Genomic DNA, 10,263 nt, shown 5'->3' with positions numbered 1-10,263 from the left:
TTTTTCAGTTATTTAATAATTTGTTTGAAAACACATGTGGGAGTAAATAATAAAGTTTTTTTCCATTTATTTAATAATTTATGGAATTTATTTTTTCAGTCATATATATATATATATGATGGAGTAAGTATTTAGGATACTTAAAATTTGAATTTTTTAAAATAAATTATATTTTATTTAGGACCCTAAGTAAATTTAGTGTCACTGATACAGACAATGTAACAACGATTGACTTATTGACAATAACTAGGATTAGTTTATTGAACTTATGAATCAAATGCATTTAATTAAATTTGACTCGTTATAATAAATATATCATTATCATGCATATTTTAAATCTTGATGATGTTATTAAATATAAAAAAAATCGGATTCAAGATTTTTTCCATCACAGTTATCTGCTTGAATCACCCGGATAACCCCCCAAAGCAGGATTTAAGAAACAAAAGTCGATTAAGATCTAGAAAAATTAATATTCTAAGCGTAAAAAAATATTAATTTCAATGAGTCGAGTAGTAGTTCTATCTCATAAAGTTGACACATGAATAGTTATTATAGTTAATATCCATCACTCAATTCAAAATCATTTCAATAAAATTGATACCTCATGGATGGGCTCACTATCACTGACACATCTCTTAGTCCAAATGGAAGACAAGCCCACCAAAGTCCCAGGTATTCTCTTATAAATAGCAGGTTTGAGTGTTTAATTGATTCATTCACTATATTGTTTTCATCAGCGCTCTGCTCCCCCATATATCCTCAGTCTCTGACTTGAGCGTCGGAGGGCTACGTCATGACACCCTCCTGGCCCTCTTCTAACGGTCGTATTTGTGATTTCAGGTTCAGGGTAATTTTTAAGCCTGCGTCTGGATTAGTGACACTTGCAGGAAGCGGACAATAAATTTTTCGTGAGTATCAAAAATATTTTATGATGTTGAAATACAAGAATTTAAAATAAGTAGTATCATCATAAAATTAAAAGAAAATTGTCCGAAATTCACCGCCAAACTGATATTATAAAGGGTTTAAATTTAATTCCGAGAGTACATGTGAATCTCGTGAAGGCTTGGATTTCATTTTCCACAATCGCTTTCTAGAAAGCAATCTCCGCGTTGTGCTTTGTCAAAACCGCGTGCGAATGTATGCATGCCCCCACCCCACCCATCCATTCACGGGTCTAATCGTCCATTTTTCAATTTAATTAATTATTTTATTACTTTTTGTTAACAAATATTCGTACATTCAAAATGTAAAAAAAAAAAAACACGTTGTATATGTGCATATTAATTTTTAATATATATTTATTTAAATATGATTTTTTTCATATTTTATTTAGGAAATATAATTTTTGTGGTCAATTAACTTGTATAATTTTATGTTTTGATCCTTTGAATTTTAAAATTTAGTTTTGGTACATTAACTTTGATTTTCTGGCTATTTTGGTTCAATTGCTGACGTAACATCTAAAAAGTGAAAATTCTTTTATGTCATATCAATATTTTTTTGGTAACACGTCAATATTTTTTTGTGTTACATCAGCAATTGACTTTAAATAACTGAAAATTAAAAGTTAATATATCAAATTTGAATAAGTTTGTAGAATTTTTTGTTTTAGTTTTGAGTGGATCACTTTAGTTGACCATTATTAGAGATGGAGGAATAAGAAACATATATATGAATGAGTCTTTATGTTAATGTTTTATAAAGGAAGAATATGTATATATGTAAATATTATATTATAAAATATCAATACTGAACTTTAAATAAGTTGAAATTTTCTTTCTTTATTTGATAAAACATTAACGTAAAGACTCATTCATATATATGTTTCTTATTCTGTCTTCTCCAATAATGGTTAGCTAAAGTGACTGAAAAAAACTCCCGATGTAATATAGAATAACCTAAATATTACTCGAACATAAATAAATTATTAGGTGGTGTGTAGGGGGAGCCACCCTTGTACTAGAGCGGGTTCCAGTTCCAACTATATTTTTTTAAAAAATTAATAGTTTTAATTTTAAAAAAATTTCAGCAAATATTAAAAAATAAAAAATATAACAAATGTTGTTATTAGTTTTAATTTTTTATTTTTCAGTCTCATATTTAAAAATTTAAAATAGTAAAACTCTCATAAATCATATTTCATCACTGTCTATTGATTGGTTTATTATCGTATGTTCTGAAATTATGCGACTTTAAAGTAAAAATTCGACAACTCTAGGATTATGTCGAATATTGAGTTGTGATTATTTGAGTTGTAATAATATTGACTTATGATGTATATGAATTTTGGATTTTGAATTTTTACCCCAAAAATCTATTTTGTGGATTTTAGAAATAATAATCAATTGGTTGAAATGTTTGATGATTACTGATGTACAATTATTATAAGGCTTGTATTGCGATTTTTGTAGTTAGAATAACTGAAAATCGAATAATTATGAAATTTGAAAAATAATTATTTGTTGAAAAATTTTGAGATTGTTGAATTTTTCTAGTTAGGTAACTCAGCGAACGAAGAAAAGAAAAATCATTAAGTTATTTTTAAATTTAAAGAGCATAAATCAACAAATATCGGGCAAACTGAATTAATTTGAAAAATCGGTTCGGTTTATTTATTTTTTTTAAAATATAGATTAGTTCGGTTCAGTTTTAGTTTTTAATATAAAACATCGGTTAATCGAACAAACCGAACATTTATTTAAAAAAAATTAATATTATTAAATTTTTTAATAAAGTTTATAAGGATATAAATATTACAAATTTTTAATAAAATTTATTGGACAATAGAAATAAACTTAAAAATATTTTTTTAATACATACAATTTAAATTTATTTAATCCATTTTTTATATTACATTTTTTATTTAAAATTTATTTTTTTAAATAAAATCTAAAATTTTGGTTAATTATGTTATCGATCGAAATAATTAAATTTTTGATTTGATTTGTTCATTTTTCGTAATAAAATTTCATCGATTCGATTTATAAATAAAATCCAACTAATTTAATTTTAAAAAATTCGGTTCCATTTTATGGTATCATATAACAAAGAACATAGACAGCGTGAGTACTTGCGGATTCTGCCCCTGGTGGTGTGACAGAACTTTAATTTTTGTTGCTTTTTAATAGGCAAGCATGCCGGGTAAGATTTCACCCCCCAAAATGAACAGATTTACTAAAAACAAAAAATAGATATAATATTGTAGATTGGATAAATTTAAAAAAACAACATTGAATTTAATGTTTTATTCAATACAACGTTTTTTGCTGATAAAAAAAATAATGTTATATATACAATTAAATTATTACAACAATTCTTACCACACAAAAAATTCAAAACAAAAATTTCATTTATCGAAATTTCATGATAAATTCAATATAAAATCTCATATGATAATAAAAAATTCTCATGATATAATAGTAAAATTTCATGATATAATTATTATAAATATCGTTGTTGTGCATTGCACTAAAAAAAAACCTACACCGATATAACGTGATTGACCTTTGCATTTAGCATTCTGTTGTCCGTTAATTAATATTATAATAACTAAGTTTTATCAATTGAATTTGTATTTGATGTAACTATGCATACGCCTTTTGATAGAAATAGCAATAATCTGGGAAAATCGTATTTTTCCTCGTATAAAGTGTAAATTTTTCATTTTTTATTATAGTTGTTGGTCAATGTATGGATTTAGTTCACCAATTTGCATTCTATCAATTTTAGTTATTTTCAACTTAATGTTAACGAACACAAGAAAAATAACAAAGTTTCATCTGAAATTGTAGATATAACATATGATATTGTTTATGTCTTAAACTTAATGTTAACGAACATCGAAAAATAATGATGCAACATCAAAAAATAACGATTTTTCATCGAAAATTGCAGATATGACATTGTTGATGTGCTTTAAGAGTATTTGTGATTGCAAATGAATGAGTATGATCATTAATAGTATGATTATTTTCAACTAAATACAATTTGTATAATCATTAATAGTATGATTATTTTCAACTAAATACAATGAAGTACACAAAAGACATGAATTTATACAATCCATTAGAAGTAGAATAATGTCAATATCGATAGAAATGTAAATCGAGCAGAATTAAACAATAATTAAGAATAATATTGAAATGCCTAAAAATTTTAATATCATCATAATCAAGAATCATATTGAAATTTTAAGACACTTTGGTATAAACTATGATCTCGAACGAGCTTTTCTAGTCATCATAATAAAAAATCATTCAAACATTTTACGACCACTTAGTCCACTAATAATATTTGAAATGCTCAGAAAATTTCCAAAAAATAATTGAAATACCTCGAAAATTCTCAAAAAAATAAAACAATAGTTGAAATGCTTTGCCCACGAAACAATTCAGTAATTAATATATAGAAATTAGGAAGTGAACCAACCTAATGATGAGAACCTCGGCTCAATAATCAACTCGAACTTGGATTTATCAAGCTCGAGTCATTACTCAAGATGAGTTTGAGTTATTTCTTTTAACTTTAATTAATTACTCGATCGAATTCGAGTCGAGTTCAAGCAATCATAATTTAAATCGCTTCGAGCTCGATTAGTATTATACTTCACTCGTATATATCCCTAATAAACAATTGACAACAATATATTCAACATGTTATATAAAAATGTATACAAGTCATCACAATATAAGATCACAAACACACAAGGAAATATAATTATCACAACAAATCTGATCCAAACAATTATTGAAAGGACTATATATATTACATTATCTCTAAAATTAATAATCTTGGCTAATCTTGTAAATGTCCCAGCTCACACGAAGTGGCATGCATCGATGGGAAAATAAGATAGTGACCAGTGAAGCCAAACGACAATTAATCATTTAAATTATTATTATGAAGAGAATTAATCGCACTGAAATTCGAAATTTCACAATCCCAGCCATGCTTCCGCCGTAGGTGGCTTTGCAGTAGCCGCCGCCACCGGTTTGATTGCTGCAGCTTGATATGGTGCATTTTCTGTGATTCTGTAATGCAATCATGGAAATGGAGAAGCCCAACAATTTTTTGGTTTCAAGAAAATTAACTGTGGCAGCTAGATAAAAAGTTAAATTAGCAGCATATATACCTATCCTTTCTCTTCTCCAAGAAGCGGGCCAGTGAATTTTTCCTCGCAATTGGTAAATCTGCAAGCCAGATTAAATGGTCATCTTCCAGCAGATAATGATGAAAACATTTCATTGAATTGACGGGGTTTTTTTCTTTTTGTTTTTTTTTTTTGAAGATATGTAATTATGTAGTAGCTTACCTGAACCAAGAGGTGGATTTGGAGTGTGCTGAGTCCGCTCCGGTATCCCGAAGCTGCGAACTATATTCGGCAAGCTGGTGGCGGACTCCGCCGGGTACTTGGCGGTATGCGGCGTAGGAACCGAGGCGGAGTGGCCGTTCTTGGTGGCGCAGGAGTTGCTTGCTAACACCATAACGTCCTTGGCCTTGTCCGCCGGAAAATCGTTGAACACAATCACCTGACCGGCGTAGAAGATGGTCATCTGCGCAGTCTGCGCCTCAGGTTTCTTCAGAGTCTCTTCTTTGGCATCAGATTTCTCAATCATCGGCAACAAATTCATTGTCCCTGAAACGACCGCCTCCACAGATCCAATCAAGAAACAAACAAAAATGGAAAGCAAAGCCAAAAATAAAAAAGATCCAGTAGAATTTAAAACCAAATCCAAAAAGTCATAGATCAGGCCACTTGGAATCAGATTTCATACCTTTGGACTCGAAGTTAGGATTCAAGCACTGAGCAAGCTCCCCCAAAGTGCCCTTCTCCTTCAGGTACTGACTCAGAAGGCTACATGTCTGCGAGAAGCTGGTAGATCTTCTGCTCGAAAACCTCCCGGATTCCACAATCTCCGCCGAACCCATTTCCCCTCCGGTGGCGTCAAGAAGTTATCAAGTGGTTTCACATTTAGCATTTAATATGCGATGAAAATGGGAACGAGAAGGTGATTTATATATATATACAAATGGAGTTTGCTGGCCATTTGGGTGAGAGAGAGAGAGAAAAAAAGCACGAGGAATATATGGTGTAATAAAAAGTCCAACAACTTGACCCGCTCCATATTCTACGCAGTTTCCACAAAACCTAATTTTTCCATTAATTATTTCCATCCTACACATGTTTTAGAGGTGGATTTGACGACATATATTTTTATAATTAACCGGAGTTATTTTTTTTATTATATTTATTAGTAATTAGTAAACATAGTCGCACGATTTGTCCATTTAAATTAAATCTTTATATTTAAAATATAGTTTTATGTTTATATATAATTAATAAAGTTTTATACAAAATATAATTATATTAGAGTATTTCATTTAAAATTTTTCTTTTCTTTAATCACTAATTTATTATGTTCTTTTTTATTGAAAAAAGAACGGTAGTTATGAAGAGAATTTGGTCATATTAATAAGGGATTATTGCTTGATATATAATATAGATATACATCAATCTTTTATTATACTAAAAATATTATGATAATATGTTGACCTTGCAATTTCTTTTAATCTTTATATCAATATTTGTTGTTCTCGATTTTGTATAATTGTGTATTTCATGACTTTATAAATTTATTTATTTTTTCATAAAATGGAAGATAAAAAATATAAAATAGATAGTAAATATTCTTGTAATAGTAGTATTTGTCGGGATTAGTAACTTTAGAAATCTTGATTTTGGTGATAACAAAACTTGCTATTGTGTTTCTAACATATTTACTTAAGTATGAAGTTTTCAACTCAATATGAAAAATTAAATTCGAATTTAGTCAAACTAAAAATCTGACGACCTGCAATGTTTTGATAATATCTTACAGATTGGTGATGCGAATGACATGTCATCAAAAATATTGAACATAAAATTCAATTTGGGACAAGTTGTATAGCACGTCAATTGAGCTAAATCGAATGTTATTTAGGTAAATTGATGGTAGTAAAACCAACATGATTGCAACGAAAATAACAATCCGTTGGGCATGAGCAATTACGCTATTTTTGGTTAGTCTGATCAGCTCAGTTATCAAAATAAAACGATTCAGTATGATTTACGAAGCTAAGACAATGATCTACAGATCATCTTCACAAGTAAAAGTATGAATCTGAGTTTAAAATAATGATAAATGATGATGAAGGTATTAGTTCTGCACATATTGAAATCTGTCTTATCAGTTTGGTTTAGTCTAGCTGATGAGCCCAACTGAACTGACAGCGAACCTAAAATTAGTTAGGCTTGGGAAAAGTGGTCAGCAAGACGGAAATGATCGTTTTTATATCAGAAACAGTATAAAAACTTTCCAAACAGTCATATTCTTGTGTCTAAAGTATATATCACTCTTTGATGTTATATATACAACATATTGAAGATTAAATAAAAGTTATTTTAAGGGGATTCAAAGTATGGAAATGCTACATAAAGAAATTAGTGGATCCTCCCTAAGGGATGAAGTAGGATTTGTTAAACTACGAACATCCATAAATAAATTATGTCTATTTATTTATCGCATTTACTTATTATTGTTATGTTTTAAGGTGTATTGTTGAATGATTTTGTGTGTATTTCAAATACCAAAATATTTCATATCAAATATTTGATAAAATGCATATTCGGATTCTACGAATGATTATTTTGAGTGTCTTCCAATTCATTTAAAAATCAAACTCGATTTAATTCAGCAAAGTTCAATATTTAAAAAACTGAACTATTATATCTCAACAATTATTCTTCAATCGATCCTGTCAATAACGTTGTTATTATTGTTCTTTTTAACCTCAAAATTTCATATATGTGTTTGTAGGATCGAGCCCTTGCCGCTTTACCAAAAGCTATAGTTGGTGACAATGATGGAACTGAAATCTTTTAAACCGCACAGTAACTCAAGCATCATGGTTCGATCGCTCTACCAAGTAATGACAATTATTGTATCCAACAACCTTCCTCCCAATAACTGCACTTCTTTCAATCAATGAGAATCGAATCCATGAACTTGGCTCTGAAATCAATTGTAAGATCGAGCGCTTGCCGCTTTACCAGAAGTTATAGCTGGTTGTAATGGTGCAACACAAATCTTTTAAACCGCACAACAGTTTAAATACTACGGTTCGATCGCTCTACCAAATAGAGATAATTATTACACACGTTCTATCTAAATTTGAAGTGGAAGTCATTACATAGTAACTAATCAATGATATATCACATATGCCAAAATTTGAAGTGGAAGTCGTTACATAGTAACTAATCAATGATATATCACATATGCCAATAAAAATAAGCTTGAGTCATTACATCGTGCCAGCTTATCTTGACTTGTTAATATGAGTGGTCTCAATAATAGACGAAAGGAAAACAAGAGGATCACGTTACTATCCAAGATTAATATTATGAAAAAATGCAATTTTGATATGTATATTTATCTATTTGTGATTCTGATAATTTATTAATCAATATTCAATTTTAATATACTTTTAAAAAAAATTGACCATTTTTTACGTAGTGTTGACTTGATCTCGTGCTCAATTGCACAATATTACAATGACTCACGATAAAAATGACTAAAAATATTAAAAAAATAAAATATGCATGATTAAGACTTATGTTTTTATAACACAGATGACTAAACATGCATGAAGAAAATCGCAAATTTCTCAAAATATCTATTTACACAAAAAAACTTAGCTTTTGCCAAATACGGAAAATTCTCGCCAAAATGATTGACTAAAAAAGGAAAGAGAAATTTGTTTTGTATGATTTTATTGAAACAAAAAATCGTTGGTTGATTAATAAAATTTATTTGTCAAAATTGTGCATTTCCGATGGAAATTAAATCAACATATCTGAAAATTACTTTCAAGTTTCCATGATTTTAGTAATCGTCACAAGGGATTCCTAAATTTAAGACATTCCAAAAGTATTTAGGCTTTGAAATTTATTTTAAATTTTTATAAAAAAAAATCATCAATACACAACATAAAATGATACATTTATACTGATAAAACTTAAAAATCGGATTTTATAATTTCTCAAACTTCAATAAACAAAAATTTAAAATTAAATAACTAAGATTATTAGAGTTTCGAAATTTGAATCCAAAGATATCATTATAGCTTTTCAAAATTAAACAAACTTTAAAATTCTCTTGAATAATTTTACACGAAAAGTTTAGAATAAATGAAGTTGTAAATAATAAGACGATATCACAGATCAATTTCGTGAGTCGAATATCTTATTTGGGTCATCCATGAAAAAATATTACTTTTTATGCTAAGAGTATTACTTTTTATCATGAATATCGGTAGAGTTGACCCATCTCACAGATAAATATTCGTGACATCATCTCACTTTAAATAATTAATTTACTGAAATCATTTGAAATATGAGATTCTAATATATCATTAAAACTTTTTAGACATTTCGAAAAAATTTAAAGTTTCACTTTAAATAATTAATTTACTGAAATCATTTGAAATATGAGATTCTAATATATCATTAAAACTTTTTAGNCTCTAATATATCGTTAAAACTTTTTAGACATCCAAAAAAATTAAAATTTCAAAGTACGGCCATTATAATAACAAATGTTGCAGCCAACAACTTTATATGTAGAGACACCGAATCAAAATCTAGAAACATGCCAACTTAATAGAATCTTTTGAATAAATATAAATTTAATCAATACCAAATAAAAAAACAAGTATATAAAATTTATTTGAAAATTCGATGAAAATATTTTTCATAAGCCTTAACATTTCATACATATTTTCAAGGTTTAGAGATATTTAAAGATTTAAGGACATTAAGATTCAACTAAAAAACATGTATAAATATTTTGCTTCATAAATCGAACAAAATATATATATTTAAAACCATTACATTTAATTATTTCGGGTTGTATATTTATTTTTCAAATAAATGTGTTGGGTTAAGCATGTATAGCTGAGAGTAATATTAAGATGAGTGACCTCCTGCGAAGTTCTCGTGCGTTAAGCTGCTGACGTTGTGTCGTTTGATTTAGTTGGCTATGTGGATCATAAAAAAATGACACCAAATTTTAACGGATAATACTGTTTTTGTCGAGAAAAAGACCGATGGTAAAGAAATAGTAAGATTGATCTCTAATGAGAATGAGACAACACAAGCAAATAGATACACACCTCCTCAGAGTCCGACCCATTAGTACGCGAGTAGGTGCACTCTGCGTT

The 10,263-nt window shown here is 28.5% G+C and overlaps 1 protein-coding gene across 1 annotated transcript; it reads right to left on the bottom strand.

Annotated features, from left to right (window-relative positions):
- Nucleotides 1–4,693: 4,693 nt before the first annotated feature.
- Nucleotides 4,694–6,007, bottom strand: LOC140984591 (protein TIFY 10A-like). The gene is made up of 4 exons (XM_073452133.1): nt 5,781–6,007; nt 5,318–5,641; nt 5,138–5,195; nt 4,694–5,036 (listed from the first exon to the last, which is right to left on the bottom strand). The coding sequence occupies exons 1-4, from the start codon at nt 5,932–5,934 to the stop codon at nt 4,940–4,942; spliced, it is 633 nt and encodes a 210-aa protein (XP_073308234.1). The 5' UTR covers nt 5,935–6,007; the 3' UTR covers nt 4,694–4,939.
- Nucleotides 6,008–10,263: the final 4,256 nt, after the last annotated feature.

Source organism: Primulina huaijiensis, chromosome 1 (genome assembly GCF_012295235.1).
Source record: "Primulina huaijiensis isolate GDHJ02 chromosome 1, ASM1229523v2, whole genome shotgun sequence".
In the NCBI taxonomy this organism is placed as follows: domain Eukaryota; kingdom Viridiplantae; phylum Streptophyta; class Magnoliopsida; order Lamiales; family Gesneriaceae; genus Primulina; species Primulina huaijiensis.
The sequence above is the reverse complement of the archived record's forward strand: the minus strand, read 5'-3'. Positions and strand labels throughout refer to the sequence as shown.

Bases quoted from the DNA above. Each gene is read 5' to 3' on its own strand.
- LOC140984591 (XM_073452133.1), bottom strand. From the start codon at position 5,934: ATGGGTTCGGCGGAGATTGTGGAATCCGGGAGGTTTTCGAGCAGAAGA. The intron at 5,196-5,317 runs GTAAGCTACTAC...TCTGGCTTGCAG, and splicing joins AAATCCACCTCTTGGTTCAG to ATTTACCAATTGCGAGGAAA. The intron at 5,037-5,137 runs GTATATATGCTG...ATTGCATTACAG, and splicing joins TTGGAGAAGAGAAAGGATAG to AATCACAGAAAATGCACCAT.